Below are 26,544 nucleotides of genomic sequence, written 5' to 3'. Positions count from 1 at the left end.
CACCTGTAATCCCAGTACTTGGGAGGCTGAAACAGGAGGATTGAAAGTTTGATACCAGCCCAAGCAATTCAGGTGAGACCATATCTCAAAAAATACAAAATAACGCCGGGCGTGGTGGCGCACGCTTGTAATCCCCACGCTTGGGAGGCGGAGACAGAAGGATCGCGCAGGTTCGAAGCCAGCTGCGCTGGCTTAAGAAACCCTGTTTCCAAATTTTTTTTTAAAAGTATAAAATAGGTTTGGGAGGGTAGCCCGGAGGTAGAAGGGCTTCCAGGAACCCCAGTACCACCAAAAAATATATAAATAACTAAATAATAAATAAATAAATAAAAACAAAATAAAAAGGCATTGAGGGTGCAGTTCAGTGTAGAGCACCCAAGTGCAATCCCCAGACTCCCACACACAGTGCCTAAGAGTCCAATGTGAAACAAGCACACCCAGACAGTAGCACTGAGCGCAGCAGGGCAGCAGCAAACAGAATGCCCCAGGAATCCTCAGCCAAGTGTGATGTCTCCTCTGTTTCTGGCAGATAGCCTTTACCAGTTTAAGTTTTCTCTTCTATTTTTAGTTCACTAAGGATTATCAAAAATGGAAAATGAATATTAAATTGTTCTGCCTTTGGTTAATTGTAATCTGATTGCAAAATATAAAATTTCATCAATGCTCACTGTTAGGACAGTATAATCCAATCAAGTGAAGGCCAGTCACAGTGACCAGCAGCTCCCCACCCCTCGCCGGGGCAGCTACCCTTGGCCACTCTCTGGTCTGCTTCTTTGCAGAGGCTGTGCTGTGCTAAAGATAACCTAGTGGCCGAGACAAGCTGACCTCACCTGGTTTCACAAGCTGACCCTACCCAGTTTCACTAGCTGACCTCACCTGGTTTCCCTGGAACTGACCCCTCAGGCTTCACAAAGCCAGCTTAGTGAGGTCTTTGCAAGCTTTGCAGACCCTTCCCTGTCAACAGTACCCCCCACCTGCTAAGCTGCTAGCCAGAGTGAAAGCAGCTCCCTTTTGTGGAGGCTTACCGCACCGCCCCCAGACCTCGGCTGGCACAAACTGGGAGGGTTAGATAACCCCTTGCCGGCCTTAAGGACTACCTGCCACAATCTGAACTTCTTCCAAAGTAACCCAGATGAACCCTCAGCCTGCAAGCGGGGAGGGCTCCGTCCTCTGCTGGAGACCCCTGGCCCCAGGTTTTATCTCAATAAGCCTGTGCTGCGCAGCACTGGCTCCCCTCCCTCCCCGACCTTTCGCCCCATCCTCCAGGGTGGCACCGTTTTGGTTCCAGCCTGTCTGCTTGCTGATGTCGTAATCAAATGTTGCTTCCCAATCCTTGTCTGGCCTGGATCCTCTAGACATCTGATCAGACACTTATCAGAACAACTTTATGGAACTGGATCTTCCACATTCCCGTTTTTCTTTAGCCCAGCCGAGATGGACTAAGTAAGTTACTAACGCCTGCAAAGCCTAATGAACTCCCACATCTCCTATATCTCAAGGGTTTGGCCTCAGAATTGGTACTGTATCGTTTGATGCACAATTTCATGACACCTCTAACTTCACTGAGGATGGACCATCGTCCTCTACACAAACCTGCCTCATTTAGTGACCTGTAACCTGATAACTACATTCTCCAGCAAATGATACATTCCGTTTTACTAAAGAAAGGAATGTTTTAGAGGTAAATGAAGCAATTAAACATTAGGCATCATAAACACATAGAAAGGCCAGGCGTGGTGGCGCAAGTTTATAATCCCAGCATTCGGGAGGCTGAGACCAGAGGTTCGTGATTCGCGGACAGCCTCAGCTACTTAGTGAGGCCCTCCGCAACTTAGTGAGACCCTGTTTCCAAATAAAGAATAAAAAATAGGACAGGGGGTGTAGTATGGAGGTCAAATGCCCCTGGTTTTATCTCCAGACCCCCCCACACACACACATACACACAAGAAAAAAACATAGAAAGGAAATCTAAGGATGTTTTGCAGGAGTAAGCACTGGAAACCTCCACCAGAACCCACCAGGACCAACAGCTGGCTGTGACTCCGGAAGTTCCCCAGGGAGTCCTCGGCAGGGAGCCACGTCCTGCAAGTGAAGACCAAGGTGTCCCTCTCAGTGACTCATTTGTAAGCACCAGAACAGCAGAAGCGACACCAACACTAAGCAGGAAGAGGCTCCTGTTCGCACCCTAGGCACTTGCTTCCTGCTAGGAGCCTGCACTCTTGGGGCTGCCATGATGAAGAGAGAAGACAGGGGTGAAGCCCTGAGACGGCATGCAGAGCGAGAGAGATTATGGGTTTAATCTCCAGTACCACACACAAAAAAAAGGGTACGCCAGGAGTGGTGGCGCACGCTTGTAATCCCCGCTTTTGGGAGGCGGAGACAGGAGGGTTGTGCAGGTTCGAAGCCAGCCTCCTTTCCAAATAAAAATATAAAAATAGGTCTGGGAGTGTAGCCCGGAGGTAGAAGGGCTTCCAGGAACCCCAGTACCACCAAAAAAAAAAAAAAAAAAAAGGTACTGCAGAGCACATCGTGGTGGTGTGCACCTATAGTCTCTAGTCTCAGCCACGCAGGAGACCAAAGTAGAAGACTGCTCGAACCCAGGAATTCAATACCAGCCTGCTAACATAGGGATACCCCGCATCTTCTTAAAAAAAAAAAAAGTACAGAATGTTCAAAAGATTCTCAAATCTACATCGTATAGGTGATCTGAATATTAAGTATGAGTGAAGAAATGACCAAAGAATTATCCATGGCCCCAGAATCCCTACCGGGAAACATTCTATAGACATAGAGAAAAATAAATGAAGCAAAAATCTAAAGTGTCCAGATGGGATCTTCTTTTTTTTCTTCTTTTGTGGTACTGGAGATGAAACCCAGAGGCATTCTACCTCCAAGTGACACCCCTGCCCTATTTTTTATTCTTTACTTTGAAACAGGGTCTCACTAAGTTGTAGAGGGCCTCACTAAGTAGCTGAGGCTGTCAATGAACCGTGATCCTCCTGTCTCAGCCTCCCAAATGCTGGGATTACAAGTGGGCACCACCACATCTGGCTCCAGATAGGCTCTTCTAGATCTTTATTTGAACTTCTCAAATACCCTCTCTCAAATACCCTCTGGCACTGAAGGCATACAAGGCCAATTTTGACCAGCTTAAAGAACTGGTAACTCCTTGTTCCAGCCCCTGCAATCATCTAACATTACCTGCTTAAAAAACCTAATGGTTGCTGGGCCTGTAATCTCAGTACTCAAGAGGCTGAGACAGGAAAATCGCGGGTTTGGGGCCAACCTCAGCTACTTAGTGTGGTTCTACCGCAACTTAGTGCGACTCTATTTCAAAATACAGAGTTTAAAAAAATAGGGCTGGCAGTATAGCTTGGAGGTAGAATGCCTCTGGGTTCAACCTCCAGTAGTAAAATAAAATTTTAAAAAATAGTTGAGGATATGGATTTTTCCAAGATCTATGAATAAGTAACAAAATCATTATTCCCCATTTCACTAGAGGACTTGACTCAAATGCCATTTTCTTCTCAGTCTACAGAAGCTTAACTCCTTACAAGGGCAGCACGGTGCTCAGGTATCTTTAATGCTCCATTCTATAAAGATGGGAAATGTACCTTTCTTCACTTGGAAAAATCAGTATTCCCAGAAAGTTCCATCCACCAGGACTTACAGAAATTCCAAGACACCTTTTCTCAAGTCTTTAAGCTGGATGTACCCATGTAAAGGAGACACACAGCCCGACAGGGTCACTCTGAGCCAATATGTATCTAAACTCCTCTGACACATCACTAATCTGGAGAACTCGAAGACTGACTACACCTGCCTCTTCACTAAGATACAAAGGAGACACAAGTTCCCAAGGAAAAACTCCAGTTCCACAGGACAAGCAGATCATTAGCTAGGCCACACTCTGTCCACTGAAAGAAGGGCATTATCTGAGGGTAGATTATAAACTATCCAAGCCCATCACTGAAAGACAAGAGAACTCTGTCATTAACTGAAACCTAGATAACAGATGCCAAAATTTTCTTGATTAGCAATAATATGTATATGATTGGATTCAATCAAACATCACAACTTGTCTATGGAACTATGTCTATGGAACAGAGAAACCAAAAGTCTTCAGGAAACTTAAGATGTCTCTCAACAACCACCCCTAAGATCCCAGATTATCCTAATTTTTCCATCTGCATTCATGAAAGGTGAGGAGAGGCTCTAGGCAATGCTTCTCAAAGTGATGTGGGTGGGGTGGGGATGACTTTGCCTCCAGCAATAGCTGCAGATGTTTTGGGCTGTTGCACTTGGAGGTTACTGCTGGCCTCTAATGGGTAGAAGCCAAGAGTATTGCTAAACATCCTCCAGTGCCCAGAACAGTCCCCACAACAGAGAAATAGAGTGCTGAGGAGAAACCAGCCACTAAAGGACATGGCACACTGGAAGACCCACTGCATACCAGAGCCTGGCCCCTTACCCAGGAGAACAGGCCTATAGCCCCTGGTATCAGAGCAGCAGCAACTTGGCTGAGCTCAGCGCAGTCTCAGTCCACACACTAGGCTCACTCGTGAGCTGATGGCGATGTGAGCAGCGTGGTCACACTGACTGGAAATACCCAGGCCTGTACCTGCAAGCCAGCTGATGAAGGTCAACTACTGCTCTTGGCCTGTCTCCTGGGAGCATAGCAGTGCAGCCCCTCACCTTGTGCCACCACACCTGCCTGTGACAAAGCACCTCGCAGGGGTCTCCTCAGCTCGACAAGCATGTGTGCCCAAGAGACCTTGCAAGGGAAACTCCCATATCAATACCTGGTGTCATGCTGTCTGCAGAGGGGCCTCATCTTAGGGCAGCAACAGGCTAGCCGTGAAGTTGCCTAGGCCAAGGCTACAGAGCACCTTCCTTTCCACGTCTCACAGTGCACGTGCTCCCTCCAGTTGTATAGAGTCTAAAATGCTTCTGCTCAGCTGTTGTCAAACAGATTCGAACACAAAAACAGAAGGAAACCATGCTGACCCAGGTTCAAACTGAAATTAGCTTTCTGCAAACCTGCCTCAATTTCAGGAGGATCCACAACAGTGCCAAAGACCCTGATGGCCCTGATCATCTCCCTGGAGTTCCAGCTCCATGAAAACTATGTGAGTGTTCAAAGAACCAACAAAAACAAAGATGCCCCTCTGCCTGAAAAAAGGCTGCCTGTTCTGAAGACACAGAAATAACCAGAAGGTTGAAAGGTGGTGCCACCACCTCAGAACAGCTGAGCAGAACAGCCTAGCAGTTCCACAAGAAGCGAAACCCAGTTACCATAGGGCCTTGCTATTTCACCCCAGATACATACTCAAGAGAACTGAAAACACACCCATGCAGACACTTGGACATGAATGTTCATAGCAGCATGGCCCATTATAGCTAGAAGGCAGAAACAGTCCAAAAGAGTCCAAAAAGCAGTTAGAAACAAAAGTTTCCCATTTGCAAGCTAAACAAGTTACTCTTCACAGGACTGAAAAATTTACTGTCTTTTCTGTCCTCCACGCTATTGTGAACAATCACATTTCTACACTGAAGAGCACCCCCTTCCCAGGTGGCATCACCCACCATAGTGCGGGGAAACACTCGACTCTGTATAAGCTCACTGCAGTGAATACTATATCCCACAATGCCAGTGTGGCGGCGCATGCCTGGAAGCCTGAAACTTGGGAGGCTGAGATAGGAAGACAGAGGATCGAAGCCACTTTCCAACTCTTCACGAGAGTTCAGATGCAAGCCACCCTCAGGAGAGAAAAACAAAGCCAAGTTGAGCCCGAATGCCGGGCAGCTTTCAGTTTCATCCTCAATATCGTAAAAAATAAAAAGCAGCCTCAAACAAAAATGGAAGCACTTCAACCTGGCCAAGCACAGGACTGTGCCAAGCACACAGAAAGCTGCCTGTTCTGCACAAAGCACCAAGCCCCGTGGGGACAGCCAGAGACCACCACAATCTCTGCACAGGCCCACAAGAACTGCAACCGATTTGTAAGGGATTATTAACAAATAAGTCTACAAGGGCCACCTTGTCAGGATTCCAGAAAAAAGAAAGCCATGAAGAAAGCAGTGTTCCCTCTCTAATGGCAGAACGTTGCCCTGAGAGCAGTGTGGGATACAGCATGCAAAACACCAATGTGAAGAAGCCAGCAACACCCCGCCACAGGTAGAGGCCTCAGAACAGGCGCCTCCTCCTCCTTCACTAAGATGCCCTGGCCCTGCCCTTTGGTGCTTCTCACAGTTCTACTATGAAGCTGTATCAAACTCTCAGGGAGCCAGGGGTGGTAGCCCACACTTATCATCCCAGCATTCGGGAGGCTGAGACAGGAGGATCACTGTTCACAAACAGCCTCAGCTACTTAGTGAGGCCCTTTGCAACTCAATGAGACCCTGTTTCAAAATAAAGAATAAAAAATAAGGCTGGGGTTGCAGATGGGAGATAGAATGCCCCTGGGTTCCATCTCCAGTACCGGAAAAAAAAAAAAAAAAAGGGCTGGGGGTGCAGCTTTGAAGTAGAATTCTCCTGGGTTCTATCCCTAGTAAAGCAAAAAAAAAAAAAAAAAAACATTTAAGTTCTCACAATGCTTTCATTTAAGAGCTCATGTCAATCTTAGCTTAAGCCTTTTATTTTAACCAGACATTAATATGATGATTCCAAATAACAAGCAGCTAAATTTAGTTTTGTTATTTTACTTTTTTTGATATGCGTAACTAAACAGAACACGCAAACTAACCTGTTCCTTCCCTTTGGATTCGCCATTCTCAGTAACTGATACTTACCAGACCCCCTGGGTGGTTTTCCAAGAGACACACACCTGGTGTCTCTCCCAGGTACAGGGACAGGCTCTCCTGGGTGAAGCCCAATGAGGGCATCTGAAAACGTCCTTGAGAGATGTTTCCACACACCCAACTGTAATCACTGTTCCATATAGGAGTCACTAAGACTGAGAAAATCACTTACTTGTCACAATTCCAGCCAGAGCAAAAACAAACTGATTTTCATCCGAATCGAGCTCCTTGACGTCCCCATCCAGTGACCTCACAAAGCTCTCCATCGTTTGGCCAGTGATTCGGAAAAACTTCAAAGCTTTATCCTGAACATTTGGAAACAGAAGTGTCACACTTTTTCACAAATCGGTGTAAAACATTTTAAAACTGGGCAAAGTGGTGTATGCTTGTTATCCCAGGACTTGGGAGGCTGAAACAGGAGTTCCACATGTTGGGGGCCAGTCTGGGCAACCTAGTGAGACCCTTAGCAACTTAGAGAAACCTTGTTTAAAGTTTAAAAAATAAATAAATAAAAGGGCTGGGGATGAGCCGGGCATGGTGGCACACACTTGTAGCCAGCCTCAGCTACTTAGTGAGGCTCAGCAACGTAGTGAGACCCTGTTTCCAAATAAAATATAAAATAGATCTGGGAGTGTAGCCCGGAGATAGAAAGCCCCTGGGTTCCACCCCCAGTACCACAAAAAAAAGGGGGGCTAGTGATGTAGCCTGGAGGTAGAATGCCCCTGGGTTCCACCCCCAGTAGAAAGAAAGAAATTACTTTTTTTTTTCTTGGTAACCGACAAATGAACCCAGAGGCAGTCTATTCCCAAGTTACACCCTCAGCCCAATTTTATTTTTTATTTGTTTGTTTTTTGTTTAGTTAGTTTGGGTTTTTGTTTTTTTTTGTTTTTTTTTTTTTTTTGCAGTATAGGACTTCAGCCTCCCAAGTAGTGGGATTACAAGCTTGAGTCACCAAACCTGGCTTTTTATTTCTTATTTGGAAACAGGTTCTCACTAAGTTGCCAGAGCTGGCTTCGAACCTGTGATCCTCCTATCTCAGCCAATTACTGGGATTACAAAAAGTGTGTGCCACCATACCTGGCTGAGCCAGGCCTAGTAGTAGTCACTTGTAATCCTAGCACTTGGGAGGCTGAGACAGAGGATCACAGGTTCTCTGCCAGCCTCAGCTACTTAGTGAGGCCCTCAGTAACTTAGTGAGACCTTGTTTCAAAGTAAAAAATAAAAAATGGACTGGAGATATAGCTTGGAAGTAGAATGTCTCTGGGTTCCACCCCCAGTACTGAAAAAGAAAAAAAAAAAAAGTTCCCATTGAAAGATCAGAGAAAAGAGCTTGGGTGATGTAAGATCAATAAAAATTACTCTGAAAACTGATATATATATATATGGACAGGACAAATGTACACAGTACTGGGAGAACTACGAAGATGAACTGACTCCAAAGCACAATGGAAGATGGGCTTGGTGGCACGTGCCTAGAACCCCAACTACTCAGGAAGCTGCAGGAGGATCACAAGTTGGAGGGCAACACTACAAGGCCTTGTCTCAAAATAAAAGGGCTGGAAAGTAGCTCAGCATTGAAGTATTAAAGTCTACCATGCACAAGGACAAAGGTTCAATCCCCAGTAGCAGAAATAAATTTTAGGTAGAAAGGAGATGCATTGGGAAGGAAAGGAAAAATAGGGTTATCAAATCTGAAATCTTCAGTTTAACAGAGGCTTGATTATTCTTTAAAAAGCCAGGACCATGCTTTTAAATTATAATGGGCTGGCCCAGGAAATTCCTGAGGCAATAAGCCTGAGAGCTTTACCTTTTGTCAAAAGTTCTGTTCCCCTCCAGGAAGATCCTCAAGAAGGTTACACTTTTTGTTTAGCCTGGCACCCCACCTGAGCTTCAAGTCTCTGCTCCCTGGGATTTTTTGTGTGTGGGGGTCTGAGGATGGAACCCAGGGGCATTTGACCTCCGAGCTACACCCCCTGCCCTATTTTTTTTGTCTTAATTTTGAAACAGGGTCTCACTAAGTTGCGGAGGGTCTCACTAAGTAGCTTAGGCCTGAGGCCCTCGTGAGCCTCGATCCTCTGATCCTCAGGTCTCAGCCTCCCAAATGCTGGGATTACTAGTGTGGGCCATCTCACCAGGCTCTGGGATTCTTATTTAAATGGAATTATGGAATTCTCACCTTTGGGGGTGAGCCTTATAAAAAGGGAGAGCTCTGAAGAGCTCTTGGCCACTCTGAGCCATTTTGGAATCATTTTAGGTAGCTCTGAGGCAGCTTTAGCACCTCTGCCCCTCTCTCCCTGGGCCGCTCTCATGCTTTCAAGATGGCCCGCATTTCCCCTGAACGTGTATCCTTACTTTACTTGAAATAAAACCTCTGCCTTTACCTCTGACTGACACATGTTGAAATTATATTCACCACAGAAGCCAAGAACCTACAGAAGTCATCATGTTGCCCAGCACACACACACACACACACACACACACACACACACACTCTTCTCTCTCTCTCTCTCTCTCTCTCTCTCTCTCTCTCTCTCTCTCTCACACACACACACACACACACACACACACACACAGAGAGAGACAGACAGACAGACAGAAATATGTTGGTTTGTTTGTTCCAGAGGTTTTCAAACCTTTAGCAGAACTTTTTTCAAGACAGTATTAACCGAAATCTCAGTAAGAAAGACAGACACAGTGAGCAGCTCATCCTGCAGTTTAACTCCTCATTATCTGGCAAAAAAATAAAAACTTCCCATACTTGCATAACCTCTGCATAACTTCCTTGGGTAACTAGTGTTCTGAAGAATAACTTTAAAACCAAGGCATGTTTTAGCATGAAAGAAAAAAGTGGTAAAATATAAAAAAGTACACATTTACAAAGGGCATAGGGAACCTCCTAAGTGATTAGTAGAAATATTCTGCCTGGAGTGGTGGCACAAGCCTATAAACCTAGTTCTTGTGAGGCTGAGACAGGAGGATCATAGGTTTGAGGCCATGCTCAGCAACCTAGCAAGACCCTGTTTCAAAACAAAAAAATAAAAAGAGATAAGTGTATAGCTTGGAAGTAGAATGTCCCTGGGATCAATCCCCATTACCATAAGACTGTATGGTGGTGATGGTTTCACACCTCCAGAAATTTGTTACAAACCACAGTATGGAAACTACACCGCAATAAAGCTCAACAAACTTTTGTTTTGTTTTGTTTTGTTTGGTGGTACTGGGGTTCCTGGAAGCCCTTCTACCTCCGGGCTACACTCCCAGACCTATTTTATATTTTTGAAACAGGGTCTCTTACACCAGCACGGCTGGCTTCGAACCTGCGTGATCCTCCTGTCTCCACCTCCCAAGCGCGGGGATTACAAGCGTGCGCCACCACACCCAGCTAAGCTCAACAAACTTTTAAAAATACATTTAGTCTTTCTACCTAAAGTCAAACAGGACTATTTTTCTAAGTGCTAAAACACAGTCTGCTGGTCTCCTGCCAAGCATGCCCTCGCTAGCTCTGTTCCCTCCATGAGCATGCTAGTCTCCCAAGGCTAGTCCCAGGTGGTGGTGGCTCCTCTCCTCCCCCCATGAAGAGCCGGCCAGTCTCCCTGTGCAGTCCCCGGGCCTATTTTCTTTTTTCTTTTTTTTTCTTTTTTTTTTTTTGGTGGAAGTGGGGATGGAACCCTTCTACCTCTGGACTACCATCCCAGGCCTATTTTATATTTTTATTTGGAAACAGGGTCTCTTAAAGCCAGCACGGCTGTCTTCGAACCTGAGCAATCCTCCTGTCTCAGCCTCCCAAGCGCGGGGATTACAAGCGTGTCCACCATGCTTGGCCTCCCAGGCCTATCTTCTGACCCTGCCTCACTTGCTCCGTCCTACCAAACCCTTTACTACGGAATCTAGTCCTCCTACCCATGGGAGGTCCCAGCCTGCCCTGGAAGCCTTGTCTCCGGCTCCTGTCCCTGAGCCCTCCCTCTGTCAACTCACCTCCTCACTACCCCAAGTACACAGACTCTGACCCATGCCTCTGATTATACTGGCTGTCTTCTTGAGCTGCCCTCCCCGTTTTCTGCCATTTCTACCTATTCATCAAGGCCCACTTTAAAGGCCTCCTCTCTAGGAAGTTCACACACACACACACACACACATACACACACACACACACACACACTAAATAACATATAGCATTCAAAAACTTAAGTATTATAATTACCCATGAGATAAAAATACATAAAAGCACTTTAACCTTGATAAATGTTTTACATATAAGTAGTAATACTGCAGTGGTGATCCACAAGGGATTGTGTTTCATCCACTTGATATATCCCCAGAGCAGCAAGTGACAAGTGCCATCACAGTAGGTATCGAGGCTGGTGGAACGGGCTAAAGCCAATGGACAGCAAGACATGGATTCAGTCCCCAAACGTCTCAGCAGGCTTGACGCCCTCCTAGTCACACAGAACATCAGCAACACCCGACAGCCACTAGCCACACCTACCCCTCCCAGAATGGCTTTGACGACGTCCTCGCTGCCTGAGACGCCCCACAGCAGGGTGCAGGCGGCTGCTCCCATCTCCGTGCAGTACTCTGCCTGCTGCTGGAGCTGTTGTTTCGCTTCATTCAGCTGTTGTCGAAGAGCCAGCTTCTCCTATATTCACAACAAGATAAAATCAGACAAAAAGACACTAGCATTCAGCTTCAAAGTATCTCTATTATGTTTCCACTTTCACAAAGACACTTATTAAGGAAAAGCATAAAGAATTAGAGAAAAAGGATGCAAATGAAAAACATCCTTAAGAACCATATCCGTAACTAAAAAGTAAACTCAAGAGTCTTAGAAAAGAACATACTACTCCATTATAATTTATGAATAAACCCCCAAATTTAATTATCTGTTTTAAATAAAGTGAAAACAGTAGGCATCTCAAACCCCAAGCCCTGAACAGCGGCAAGTGGGACTCCTGAGCAAAGGAGCACCCTAGCACGCAGAGCAGCACTTCCAGCGAGAGCACCTGTGCCTTCAAATGTCCACTCCAGGGTCCAAAGGCAACCTGAGGTGCTCAGACACCAACGGGACTTGGAAAACACAAGCACTGTAGCAAGCCTTCTAGTGGGGCGCAGCGCTCCGCTCCTGTGCTCCCAGTGACTGGGAGGCTGAGGCTGGAAGGCACAGATCCCAAGTCGACCTGAGCAACTGAGAGACGCTCAGCGTTTAAGGAGAGGTTTCAAAATTAAAAGAAGTGTGCCAGCACTGGGGAACCGCTTCGGTATTAATTTACAAAATGTACAAAGCAGGCACGCACCCAGGCAGGGAGGGCGGCAGCTGTTCCACGCAGGGCTCCCCTCTCTCTGCCCCTTGTCCTAATGACTAACCTACAGTAAGGATGTAAAGGAAATTAAGGCCTTCAGCCTTAAAGCCCTAGAGACAATGGAAGCCTTTGGCCCTAAAAATACGTAGAGGCCATCCGTGCCTCGGTTTCCTCCTCTGCTCGGTGACCCGGCCTGGGCGTAGGAAGGCAAACTCCGTGTGCTGCTTTGAAGCACCCACAGTTGATGAGCAGCCAATGCTGCCCAATACAATGGCGGGAAAACAAGGTGGATTATTGACCCGCACTTAGTAAGTGCGCTGTCCACGGCAAAGAGGCACCACCTGCCTAAGGAATAAGTTACCGGCCCATCGCCTTGGTGACGCTGATCAGAACATAGCAATACAAAATCTGTGTAAAGGACGGAGATGCAGAGGGGCAGAGCTCCACTCTCGGGCTCTCCAGCGTGTCCCAGGCATGTTGCTTTTTTTCTCTTCTCTATTTCCTACTGATTTGTAATAAAGACTTGTTAAAGCTGCACCAAGCCACCTATTAATTTCCCTATTCAACCAATCTTAGTTGAAGAGAGGAAAAAGAGCCCACAGTGCCATTACAACTGTAACAAAAAGACCAAGGACATAGCTCCAAGTTCATAGAACTCAGAGTTCAATAACCAGAAAGGGGAGAAAGAAGGAGAAAGGGGCAGGGGTAGAGAGAGACCTTCTAGAAAAACATGTCCTCAAGTCCTCTTGAGGATATTGTCAAAGGTACTGGTAAATACAAAATATATATCTGTACATGTAAACAAGGAACCTGAACCTATACCAAGTTTCCTACCCTCCCCACCACTAGCACCAGGTCCTTACTTTCTTTATTCATTCAAGAGGTGACTCGATAAACGGAAAAGCCAGGCATGGTGGTGCACATTTATTATCCCAGTACTAGGGAAGCTGAGACAGGAAGATCACAGTATGGAAGCCAGCCTCAACAACAATGTCCTCCACAACTTAATGAGACTGTTTCCAAATAAAAAATAAAACTGAGGCCGGGCGTGGTGGCACACGCTTGTAATCCTGGCGTTTGGGAGGCAGAGACAGGAGGATCGCACAGGTTCGAAGCCAGCCTCGCTGGCTTAAGAAACCCTGTTTCCAAATAAAAAAGTATAAAATAGAGAGTCTGGGAGTGTATCCCGGAGGTAGAAGGGTTTCCAGGAACCCCAGTACCACCAAAAGAATAAAAATAAATAAAATTGGACTGGGGTATAACTTGGAAGTAGAATCCCCAGTACAAAAGAAAAGAGAAGGTAGGTGAATTAACTGGGCTAGGGATGTAGCTCAGTGGTATGCCTACCTAGCATATATGAGCCCTAGGTTCAATCCCCAACAAAAAGAGAGAAAAGTACACTGAAAATTCATTTATACCAAATACAGTTATTTACACAAATCATGAAGTTAAAGTATACTAGATGTTTAAGGTTTTTCTCTTACAAAGTGAGTACAGGACAATTAAAGAGAGAAGATTTTCACCACAGAGAGAAGAGGGAGCCTTGGAGCTGTGGGTCAGGCTTCAGTGACATCCCAACTCCGCACAGGTGGCCCGTTCATGTTTACCCTGAGGCCGTGCATCTGTTATAAGGAGCTTCATACATACTCATACAATTAAGTATTTTTATTTTAGGTGAAAACTGACACATGGTAATACTGCTTAATATGATTTATAAACTGTGAGATTTTCATGTTGGACTTCATGATAAAGCAGTCAGGACTTTCAGACTTATCTTCAGGCATGTGTAGCTGAACTTATTCAAGTCACAGAGACACATGCAAAAAAATCTATCACAGCATTTCCTTTCAGAATTGTAGCTTTTCTCACATCTAAAGCAGTCCGCATTCTAATTAGTCTGGCTAGGTGGTTCTTCTGCAAGACCACAAAAGAACTTCTGAGAATGACCAGGCAAGGCTGTCCCCAAGGCCACAGTGATAGTTGCACTAGAGTCCGACCCAGCACTGAGCTGCACACAGTGCGACAAGTGCAAAAGGCTCTGAGAAGACCATCCATCCAGAGCAACTCCAAAGAGCGGGAACAGAAGCGAGCTGAAGTGGGTGTGTGCAGTGAAGTGGAGAGCGGCCACCTCAAGACTTGGGGACTGAAGATCACAGGTTCACAGCCAGCCTCAGCAACCGAGTGAACCCTGTTTCAAAAATACAAAAAAAGAGCTGGGTGTGGTGGCGCACGCTTGTAATCCCAGCATTCAGGAGGCAGAGTGGAGGATTGCAGTTCACGGACAGCCTCAGCTACTTAGTGAGGGCCTCTGCAACTCAGTGAGACCCTGTTTGAAAAATAAATAAGCCGGGAGTGGTGGCGCACGCTTGTCATCCCCACACTTGGGAGGCTGAGACAGGAGGATCGCGCAGGTTCGAAGCCAGCCTCACTGGCTTAAGAGACCCTGTTTCCAAATAAAATATAAAATAGGTCTGGGAGTATAGCCTGGAGGTAGAAGGGTACCATCTCCAGTACCACCAAAAAAAGGAAGGAAGGAAGGAAGGATGGATAGACAGATTAGGGCTGGGGATGTCTCTCAGAGTTAGAATGCCCCAAGGTTCCATTCCCAGTACCGCAAAAAAATTAAATAAATACATAATACATAAGTAATTATTTACTTTTTTATAATAAATACTTTCATATATATATATGAAAAAGTAGGGATGAGGGTTTAGCTCAGAGGTAGAATGCCCTTGGGTTCAATCCCAATACCACCCACAAAAAAAGAAAAACTATAAATCATTGCTGAGATAAAGAAGAGCTAAGTAAATGGAGACGTACTCGATGGATTTGGAAGACTGAGTACTGGTAAAATGGCAATTATCCCCAAATTGATCTATAAATCCAATATAGTCAGTCCCTGTCAAAATCTTAAACAGCTTTTTTGCAAAAAAGCAATATAATAATCTGACTCCTAAAATTCATATGGAAGTCAGGTGTGGTGGTGTACACTTGTAATCCCAGTACTTGAAAGGCTGAGACAGGAAGATCATGGTTCAAGGACAGCCTCAGCTACTTAGGCTCTCCCCAACTTAGTGACACCTTGATTCAAAATAAAGAATAAAACATAGGGCTGGGGGTTTCGCTCAGAGTTAGAATGCCCCTGGGTTCCATTCCCCAGTACCACACAAAAAAATAAAATAAAATTCATATGGAAATGCAAAATATTTAGAATACTCAAAAGAAAATGTTTGAAGAATAACAATGTTAGAGAATTAACAGTGCATGATTTTTTAAAAAGCTTATTATTTATAAAGTTACAGAAACTGAACCAGAATGCTGTTGGCATTAGGACAGATGTATCAATCAGTGAAATACCAAAATTTATGTCTGTCTATTCTGTGAGTATATGGCACTGGGGAATGAACCCACGGCATTCTACCTCTGACCTATACCCCAGCCTGATTTTATTTTTTATTTGGAAACAGGGTCTCACTAAGTTACAGAGGGCCTTGCTAAATTGCCAAGACTGGCTCTGAACCTGCAATCCTTCCTGTCTCAGCCTCCCAAGTACTTATGTCTCAGGTGTGTGTGTGTGTGTGTGTGTGTGTGTGTGTGTGTGTAGTACTGTGAATAGAACCCGGGGGCATTCTATTTCCAAGCTATACCCCCACCCTTATTTTATTCTTTTATTTTGAAACATGGTCTTGCTAATTCACGGTTGGCCTCATTAAGTTGCTGAGGCTGGCTACTCAAAAATATAAAAAATAGGTCTGAGAGTGTAGCCCAGAGGTAGAAGGGTTTCCAGGAACCCCAGTACCATAAAAAAATAAATAAATAAAAATAACTAGCCAGGCCTGGTGCCGGCCTGTAATCCCAGTACTTGGGAGGCTGAGACAGGTTTGTGGCCAGCCTCAGCAACTTAGTGAGACTTTGTTTCTAAAAAAAAAAAAAAAAAAAAAAAAAAATAGCCGGGTATGGTGGCACACACTTGTAATCCCTGCGCGCTTGGGAGGCTGAGACAGGAGGATATCGCAGGTTCAAAGCCAGGCTCAGCTGGTTTAAGAGACCCTGTTTCCAAATGAAATATAAAATAGGTCTGGGAGTGTAGCCCAGAGGTAGAAGGCCCCTGGGTTCCATCCCTAGTACCACCACCAAAAAAATAAAATAAAATAAAATAAAATAAGGCTGGGGGTGTATCTCAGAGATAGAATTCCCCTGGGTTCCATACCCAGTACCAAACACACATACACACACACACACACACACACACACACACACACACACACACACACAAGAATATATCAAGAACTCAAGCTCTGTGTGGTGGCACACACCTGTAATCTCAACTACGTGGGAGGCTGAGGCAGGAGGATTGCAAGATGGGGGCCAGCCTGGGCAATTTAGCAAGACTGTATCTCAAAACAAAAACTAGCCGGGCGTGGTGGCGCATGCTTGTAATCCCAGCATTCAGGAGGCTGAGACTGGAGGATCACGGTTCGCGGACAGCCTCAGCTATTTAGTGAGGCCCTTCGCAACTCAGTGAGACCCTGTTTCAAAATAAAGAATAAAAAATTGGGCAGGGGTTGTAGCTCTGAGGTCAAATGCCTCTGAGTTCCAGCCCCAGACCCGCAAAAAAAAAAAAACACTAAAGGACTGGGCGTGTAGCCTGCTACAAGTGGTAGAACACCTGCCTAACACATTCCAGCCCTGGGTTTAGTCCTCAGTGCTGCAAAGACAGAAAGAAATAACTCAAACTAAAAAAAAAAAAAATCCAATTAAGAACCTGGAAAGCCAGGTGTGTGGTGCAGACCTATCATCTCAGTAGTTGGGAGACTGAAACAAGAGGATCACAGGTTCAAGGGCGGCTTCAGAAAGTAGTGAGACTCCCATCAACCTATTAAGACTCTGTTTCAAAATAAAAATAAAGTAGGGCCAGGGGTGTATTTCAGAAGTAGGATGTCCCTGGGCTCAACCCCTGGTACCACAGGGGGGAAAAATGAGCAAAAGACATAAAGAGACATTTTGCATAAGAGGATACACAGACAGTAGTAAGCACATGAAAAAACATGTGGTATCTTTTGCCATTAGGGGGATGCAAATTAAAACCTCCACACATTTGTCACTATATCTAATATAAAAAGCCAGGTATAGTAGCATGTGTTTATAGTCCTAGCTAGCTGGGAGACTGAGGAAGGAAGATCCTAAACCCAGGGATCCAACATCAGCCCGGGGTAACACAGCATCACATACACATACTCACACACACACACACAGAGTGACTAAATAAAAAACAGTGGTAGCACCAAATGCTGCTTGGGAATGTAGAAAATGTGGCTCATCCATACACTACTGGTGGGAATGGTGCAGCCACTCTGGGAAGCAATGTGGCCATTTCTTATAACACTAATCCATGTGCTATCATACAATCCGCAATTGTACTCTCAGACATTTATCCAAAGAAATAAAAACATACATTCACACAAAAACTACAGATGGACTTCATAACACCTTTATTATTGATAGCAAAAAAAATGGAAACAATCCCTGGATGCCCTTCAGTTGGGGGATGATTAAGCAAACTGTGACATATCGATACCATGGCATACTCTGTAGAAATAAAAAGAAGAAAACTACTGATACATGCCACTGCATGGATGATGTAAGTGAAAACCCTACCTACCGTATCACTCCACTTTCACGACATTCTTGAAATGACAAAAGCAGAGATAGAGAAGGCACTGGTGACTAGGGGTCTGGGCACAGAGGATGGGCGGGTGTGCTGGGCACCTCTGTGCTGCTGTCACCGAGAACCTGACAGCAACAACCTCGCCGAGGAAAGGTTATAAGGGCTCGCAGTTTCAGAGGTCAGTCCACAGTCTGCTGGCTCCAAGGCAGGAAACACCATGGCGGAAGAGCGTGGCATAGGAGGGGTTCAGCTTGCAGTCAAGGAGACAGAGAGACTGACACCCCAGTGATGTACTCTCTTCAGTCCTGTGCCGCCTGTCTACAGTTTTCAACACCTCCCAGTAAATCCATTTGAATTATTACTCCATCCAATGGATTAATCCACCGATGAGGTCAGAACTCTCATGATTCACTCTTTTCCCCCCTGAACAAGGCTCCGCTTTCTCCTAACATGTGAGCTTTTGGGGGACGCTCCAAATTCAAAGCATAGCAATGGATGTAGCTACAAGGGGTAGTACCAGGGGAACATGATGAAGGTGCAGTCATACATCAAGCGCAGTGATGGTCACAAAACTGCAGATGTCCAAGATTGTGCAGCACTATGAACACGTGTGCACACAAATATAAAAGTGGGAAAGCAGAGGCCAGTAAAACTTGTGAGCTTGGGTAAGCTCCGTGGATTGTACCGATGCTATCTACCTGTCAGTTATGCATGAGTCAATGCAAGGACTGCATGAAGAGTACAGAGAACTTGAACTTTCTGCAACTGCCTGTGAATCCACTAGTATTCCTCAAAATTTCTTTCTTTTTTTTTTATTTGTTCAATACTGGGAATTATTGAACAAGGCATTCTACCTTTGAGATACACCCCCTAGCCCTATTTTTATTCTTTATTTTAAAACAGGGAGTAAGCCTGAGGCTGGAGGTGAACCTGCAATCCTCCTGTCTCAGTCTTCCAAGTACTCTGATTACAAGTGTGCACCACCACACCTGACCCAAAAAAATTTTTTTTATTTTTTTGCAGTACTGGAGATGGAACCCAGAGACATTCTAGCTTCAAGCTACACACCCAACCCTAGTTTTTATTCTTTACTTTGAAACAGGGTATCACTAAGTTGCAGAGGGCCTCACAAAATAGCTGAGGCTGGCTGTGAACCTGGATACTCCTGTCTCAGTCTCCCAAATGCTGGGATTACAAGTGTATGCCACCACGACCGGCTGACCCAAAATTTCTTAACAAGAAAAAGGCAAAATTTCTATTGAAATAATAGCAGTAGAATCATATAAATTTACTAAAAATTATTAAACAATATACTTTTACAACCAAACTCAGCAGTATATAAAATATACCTCAAAAAAACATTTTTTAATTGCTTTGGGGGATGCTTCTGAGGAATGAGTCAAGGGGAATCCTGCCTTCAAGCTCACCCCCAGCCCTTTTTATTCTTATATATATATATATATATTTTCATTTGAAACAGGGTCTCACTAGGTTGCTGAGAGTCTGCCTAAGTTACTAGGGCTGTCCTTGAACCTGCAATCCTCCTGTCTCAGTTTCCCAAGTACTGGGATTACAAGTGTGCACCATCACACCCAGCTCTTTCAAAATATTTTCATAGTTATTTTCTGATTTTAGCTCAACTATACTATTAGTTATTTTTACTTTAAAAAGTTTGTTGAAACCAGGCATGGTGGTGCACGCTTGTAATCCCCGCGCTTGGGAGGCGGAGACAGGAGGATGGCACAGGTTTGAAGCCAGCTGCACTGACTTAGGAGACCCTGTTTTCAAATAAAAATATTAAAAAATAGATGTCTGGGAGTGTAGCCCAGAGGTAGAAGGGTTTCCAGGAACCCCAGTACCACCATTAAAAAAAAAAGGTTGTTGAAACATTACACTGTTTACAAGAACTTCCCTTTTGTTATCATAAAAGTAGCAACTCTTTCCCTACAAACAAATAATAACAAAAAGCTCTATCCCAATTGGTTTGCAGCCTGTGAATGGCGCACAGCATCCAAAAAGAACAGGTGTAGCCAGGCATGGTGGCGCACGCTTATAATCCCTGCACTTGGGAGGCTGAGACAGGAGGATCACACAGGTTTGAAGCCAGCCTCAACTACTTAGGCTCTTAGCAACTTAGTGAGACCCTGTTTCCCAATAAAGTATAAAATAAGTCTGGGAGTGGTGTAACCCAGAAGTAGAAAGCCCCTGAATTTCATCCCCAGCACCAAAAAAAGAAAAAGAAAAAAAAGAACAGGTGAGAGGCCAGAACCACAAGTGCGCACTCCCCAAAGAGGAAACAGCACCCCACTTCACCTGTGATCATGTCACACGGGGAACCAGGCCCATGCTGACGGCTCCTGGAGCAAACACTGAGAGAAGCCAGTCTGCCAGGTAACTCAGCTCCCCAGTGTGTGCCTGCACCCCAAGGCAAGGCCTTTCCTCGCAGAGTTCAAGGCTGCGACTGCAGCCACGCATCACAGATCCAGGCCCAACTCCCCGCTGCACCGCTCCAAGCAACAGAGGCAGAGAGGGTAGAAAGGAGAGCCCCACTGCCACCGAAGCCTGGGCAGGAGCCCCCTCCCTCCAGGGCAGGAGCCGCCCTCACAGGGCACCTCTGCAGGACTAACTCCGGACTTTGTTTCTGACCTTTCCTTACATACTGAACTCTGACAATACTGCCTTTTCCTAATGGCTTTTACCCATGCTGAGGTACTTACTGACAATAATCTAATTTAGGACCCTAGTCCCTGGATTCCTTCCTGGTTCCTCAACTCTAAAATAAGTATCCAGAGTCCTGCCTCATGATCTGTACAGGCCTGGACAGGGATCAGAGACGAGTGTACAGAAAAGACAGCTGCCGAAGAGAAATGGCCTTTATAGCCAACTTAGAGGGGCTTCCATCAGTATTAAACTAGTGGGACCAGTCAACAAGAAACTTGACTAGAAATGGAAAATATTTTAAGCTGAAATGTTCCCATATTTAACAGGCATGAGTATCAGGGCAACATTAATACCCTGGTGATTTGAAAGTACCTTATTACAGTCATTTCTTCCTTCAATACTGGCATTCACTGGAATGGCTCATTTTTAAGCATTACATCTAAATGGCCAGCAACAAATCCATTTCTCCTATGCTTTTTAACTTTTCAAAAAAAGGAAATCTAAGCTGGGCATGGTGGTGCATGCCTGTAATCCCAACATTTGGGAGGCTGAGACAGGAGGAGCGCAGTTCATGGACAGCCTCAGCTACTACTTAGTGAGGCCCTTTGCAACTCGGTGAAACCCAATTTCAAAATAAAGAATAAAAATTAGGACTGGTAGTGTAGCTTGAAGGTAGAATGCCACTGGGTTCCATCCCTGGTACCACAAAAAAGAAAGAAAGAAAGGAAGAAAGAAAGAAAGAAAGAAAGAAAGAAAGAAAGCTAGCTAGCTAAGCCAATATGGTGGAACATGCTAGTCCTTGGGAGATAGAAAATCACAGGTTCAAGACCAGCCTTAACAATTTAGCAAGACCTTCAGCAACTTAGCAAGACCCTGTTTCAAAATAAATAATAAAAAGGGCTGAAAGTATAGCTCAGAGGTAGACTGCCCCAGTATCAAAAATAAATAAGGAAATCCAAGATTTTGTTCAATGTAAGTTTCAACCTCAACAAAGATATCTCAGCTATTTAAGGATAGAGCCAATGGGTTGAAATTTTCACTTTAATCAAAGTCTTTCAACTGGGTATGGTGGCACATGTCTGTAATCCCAGTACTTGAGAGGCTGAGACAAGAAGATCACAGGTTGATGGCCAGCCTCAGCAATTTTGTGAGACCTTCAATAACTTAGCAAGACCCCGTTTCAAAATAAAATAGGGCTGGGGTATAGCTCTGAGGTAGAATGGCCCTGTTTCGTTGAATCCCCAGTATCTAAATAAATAAAATTCTTTGTCTTTTGGTCAACTTATTTCAGAACATGAATGTGTGTGTGTGTGTGTGTGTGTGTGTGTGTGTGTGTGTGTGTGTGTGTTATTGAGACTGAATGACATTTTAGTTTATCATTATTTAACAGAGTACAACAAAACCAAAACCTCAACTTTAAGTATAAGATACTTATTCAACCTGGTAGAGATTTAAGAATAAAACTCAAATATGGGCATAGTGGTGCACACTTGTAATCCCAGTACTTGGGAGGCTGAGACAGGAGGATCACAAGGTTATAGCCAGCCTCAGCTACTTATTGAGGCCCTCTGCAACTTAGTGAGACTCTGTTTCAAAATAAAGAATAAAAAAGTGGGCTGAGGGTATAGCTCGGAGGTAGAATGCCCCTGGGTTCAATCCCCAGTACCAAAAAAAATAAAAATAAAAAAAATAAAACTCCTAGCCAAAGCCGGGCGTGGTGGTGCACGCTTGTAATCCCTGCACTTGGGAGGCGGAGACAGGAGGATCACGCAGGTTCGAAGCCAGCCGCACTGGCTTAAGAGACCCTGTTTCCAAATAAAAATATAAAATAGGTCTGGGAGTGTAGCCCGGAGGCAGAAGGGTTTCCAGGAACCCCAGTACCACCAAAATAAATAAATAAATATATCTCCTAGCCAGGCACAGTGGTGCATCTGAGACAGGAGGATGGCAGTTGTGAGAACTTCAGCAACTTAGCAAGACCCTGTTTCAAAATAAAAAATAAAACAGGGCATGGGGTACGGCTCAGAAGCAAAATAAATAAATCTTCTATCTTGTTCTGCTTGCTCTTATTAAAATATGGACAAAATCGATTAGCTTTGGAAAGCTCTATTACAACCACAAACATCGAGAATTCCTTTGCATCAGGAAGTGGTATGGAACACAGGCTAGCACACAGGCAGAATGACCTTGGGCTACCTTCTGTGAGGTAGTAGTACTTGCCGATATACCTATGCTTAGAGACACACAAGACAGACAACTGTGACTCTTGGGTTTTTTATTTGTGTTCTTTACAAGCAGGCTTGTAATCCCAGCCTTCAGGAGGCTGAGACAGGAGCATCGCAGTTTGCAGCCAGACTCAGCTACTTAGTAAGGACCTCCGCAACTCAGTGAGACCCTGTTTCAAAGTAAAGAATAAAAAATCAGGCTGGGCATGTAGCTTAGAGGTAGAATGCCCCTGGGTTCCATCCCCAGTACTGCAAAATAAATAAATAAATAAATAAATACCCTCTCTTGGAATTAAGAGAGAAAACTCAAGAACCGCTGCTCACTGTGAGCGAAAGGGGCAGGTAACAACACATCTGGGTCTGAGGCTGGGGAGCCGGCCCAGGCCTACCTTCTTCTCCCTCCCGCTGTTGGCCTGCATGGTCTCCAGGCGGGCTTTGAAATGCTCACAGTCCAGTTTCAGCTGCTCTAATTCTTGCTCTTTCCTTTCAAGGTCTAGAAGAAAGAGACATAAGAATATTCAAACCATGTCAGTCGCCAACCTCTCCCAAGCACGTACTTGCCCAATCCCCCCAGTAAAGCCTGTGCTGGTTTCTAAGTCACAATCTTCCCATTCCTCACTGCCAACCAGAAGAGTAATCGATGTGCTCAAAGCCAGCTAAGTTCTTCTCGGCCTTCAGCCCAGCCAGGAGGCGCAAGGGCTTCTTTGGTTGTTCTGTTTTGTGCTTTTAAGGCCTCACTTTACTGCCAGACATGTACTCAAGGTTTCAAGAAAGTGTTATTTCAAGGACTGCGGGCGGAGCTGAGAAGCCCGACTGTCTGTCTCATGGCTCAGACTTGCATCTGCTCCATAAAAAGCAGAAGGCAGCTCTGTGGGTAGACGGTGCCAGCACAGGCTGATTCACAAGCCAGTCCCGCCAACTGGCAGGCTGACTCAATGGGATCAACTGCAGCAGCAGTCAATGGAGGGGGACAGGACAGAGAGCCAGAGGAGCACACGGTAGCGGGTGGGAACTCCGTCACACTTCCTCTCAACCGTACTCATTCAGCTGATGAGTCAAATGGCCAGCAACAATCCCCCAAAGCAACCGTGCCAATACATCGACCAGAAGTATTAGCAACTTTAAATATTACTGTGCTGCAGAAACACCAACTTTCAGGCAAATCAAGAAATTCCAATTTTAAGAGCTTGATCTCGAGGGCTGAGAAATCATGTTTTCTGGTTTTGGGGTGTTGTTTTGGGGGAGAGGGAGACAGTGCTAGGGATTGAACTCAGGACCTGGTGCATACTAGGCAATCACTCTACCACTGACCCACAACCCAGCCCTTTCTTAAATTTTTACTCAAAAGCCAGGCATGGTGGCACACGCTTGGAATCCCACAACCTCACTAAGCTCTGGCAAAGAGAAGGGACAAGCTGTTGGGCGCAGTGGCATTCACCTGTAATTCCAGTGACTCAGGAGGCTGAGGCAGGAGGAGGGCAAATGCAAGGCCAGCCTGGGCAACTTAGTGGAACTCTTTCTCAAATTAAAACAAAAAGGGCTGGGGGTATAGCTCAGTGGGAGCGTGCTCCTGGGTTCAGTCCCCAGTACTGCAAATAAAAAGGGGGAGGAGGACAGGGTTTTATAACGAGTGGTCTGAGAAGGCAAGAGAAAGCCCAAATAAAACACTGTGGGGAACACCTGACATCACACGGCATCCCCAAAGCTCTAGAGAAAAGAAACACAGGCTCTAGAGACCCACCACAGAAGGAAGACTGGAGGCTAAGGGCAATATGCACACCAGCTAGAAACTATAAAACCGGCTGACAAAGCTTCTCTCAAAGTGTCTCTTAGAGACTAAGGAGACATCACTTTGGGCTTTTCTGCTTTCATAAAATATGTGGTCCTATGACATGATTTTACTGGAATTCTTTATTTTGTCCCAGTAATTCTGGCCTCCCAAGAAATCAACTGCATTGTCAGCCGGGCATGGTGGTGCACACCTGTAATCCTAGCACTTGGGAGGCTGAGACAGGATGATCTCAGGCTCAGTCCAGCCTCAGCCACTTAGTGAGACTCTGTTTAAAAAAAAAAAAAAAGGAGGGCCAGGCATGGTGGCTCATGCCTATAATCCCAGTACTTGGGAAACTGAAACAGGAGGATTGTAGGTTTGAAACTAGCCTCATCAACTCAAGAGGCTCATACAACCTAGCTAGACCCTTTCTAAATATAAGATAATAAAATAAATTAAATAAATAAATAAAAGATTAATAAAATATGGCTGGGAGTGTATTTCAGAGGTAGAAAGTCCCTGGGTTGAAGGCAGCAACACACACACACACACACACACACACACACAAACACACACACACAGTAGGAAAAAAGGACTTCTTTGATTATGATGACTTCATGACCTCTTGCTCTATATAGCTGTATGTGACCCCACTGTAGATAAACACACAAAGCAACAGCGAAAAAAGGCCCGCGCTACAACATGGACCCCACAAAATTCCAGGTCACTGGCCCAGGCCAGAGGCACCCGGGCCTTTGTGCTGTGTGAGGCTGCCACCTTGTGGCCATACGGAGCATTGACGCTGCCACCTAACCCTTCTACTTCCCTCCTGTGTTCAACCTGGCCCAAGGCTTACCACCCTCACCACAGGGCAAGGATTTTTACAAGTTTCGTTTAGATAATCCCCAACTGCCTAGAAAATATATGGAATATAGTAAGAACGACCTAAATATCTATTATATGGATAAATCTCACTTCTTTATACATATTCCTCCTCTTTGTCTTGAACAAAGAAAAATGCATGTCTAAATTTGAAATACACTGCTTAAAAAAATTTTTTTAAGTATTTGAATTTTTTTGTTTTTTGATGATACTAGAATGGAACCTAGGGGCATTCTACCTCTGAACTACACCTCCAGCCCTATCTTATTTATTTTTTATTTTATTTATTTATTTATTTTGGTGGTACTGGGGTTCCTGGAAGCCCTTCTACCTCCAGGCTACACTCCCAGACCTATTTTTACATTTTTATTTGGAAACAGGGTTTCCTAAGCCAGCCACGCATGGCTGGCTTCAAACCTGCGTGATCCTCCTGTCTCTACCTCCCAAGCGCAGGGATTACAAGCGTGCACCACCCCGCCCGGCGGACCTATTTTATTTTGAAACAGGGTCTAAGTTGCAGAGGGCCTAAGTTGCTGAGGCTGGCTGCAAACTAGCAGTTGGTCCTCCTATCTCCTCCTCCCAAGTACCCAAGTATGCCCAAGCACCACCACACCTGGCTTGCTTTTGCAATTTTTTTTTTATGTGTGTGGTACTGGGGTTTCTAGAAGCTCTTCTACCTCCAGGCTACACTCCCAGACCTATTTTATACTTTTTTATTTGGAAACAGGGTCTCTTAAGTCAGCACTGCGGGCTTCGAACCTGTACGACCCTCCTGTCTCCGCCTCCCAAGCGCGGGGATTACAAGCATGCGCCACCACGCCCGGCACTTTTGCAATTTTTTTAAAACCCAGGGATAAGCCGGGCATGGTAGTGCATGCTTGTAATCCCAGTATTTTGAGGCTAAGACAGGAGGATCACAGGTCCAAAGCCAGTCTGAGCTACTTAGTGAGACCCTGTTTCAAAAGAAAGAATAAAAAATAAGGCTGGAAGCATAGCTTGGAGGTAGAATTCCCTGGGTTCAATCTCTAGTACCACAAATACATACATACATACATACATACATACATACATACATACATACATACACACACCTAGAGACAGAAATAAGGGCAGTCAATGGCACATTACTGTTAAGACATTACCCTAGCAAGACATGGTGGAACATGCCTATAATCCTAGCTGTTTGGGAGGATGAAGCAGGAAGATTGCAATTTCAAGGTCAACCTGAGCAACTTAGCA

General features: G+C 45.1%; 1 protein-coding gene across 1 annotated transcript in view; it reads right to left on the bottom strand.

Annotated features, from left to right (window-relative positions):
- The window catches only part of HSF2BP (heat shock transcription factor 2 binding protein), a gene marked incomplete at both ends in the record, with an annotated part of 102,501 nt that overhangs the window by 63,753 nt on the left and 12,204 nt on the right, over positions 1 to 26,544 (bottom strand). The window contains 3 exons of the mRNA XM_080696193.1: positions 6,974 to 7,106; positions 11,288 to 11,437; positions 23,042 to 23,145. Of these exons, the coding sequence (XP_080552319.1) occupies positions 6,974 to 7,106; positions 11,288 to 11,437; positions 23,042 to 23,145 (387 nt within the window). The remainder of the gene's footprint in view (positions 1 to 6,973; positions 7,107 to 11,287; positions 11,438 to 23,041; positions 23,146 to 26,544) is intronic.

This window comes from Muscardinus avellanarius (genome assembly GCF_963383645.1).
Source record: "Muscardinus avellanarius genome assembly, chromosome: 5".
In the NCBI taxonomy this organism is placed as follows: Eukaryota; Metazoa; Chordata; class Mammalia; order Rodentia; family Gliridae; genus Muscardinus; species Muscardinus avellanarius.
The sequence above is the reverse complement of the archived record's forward strand: the minus strand, read 5'-3'. Positions and strand labels throughout refer to the sequence as shown.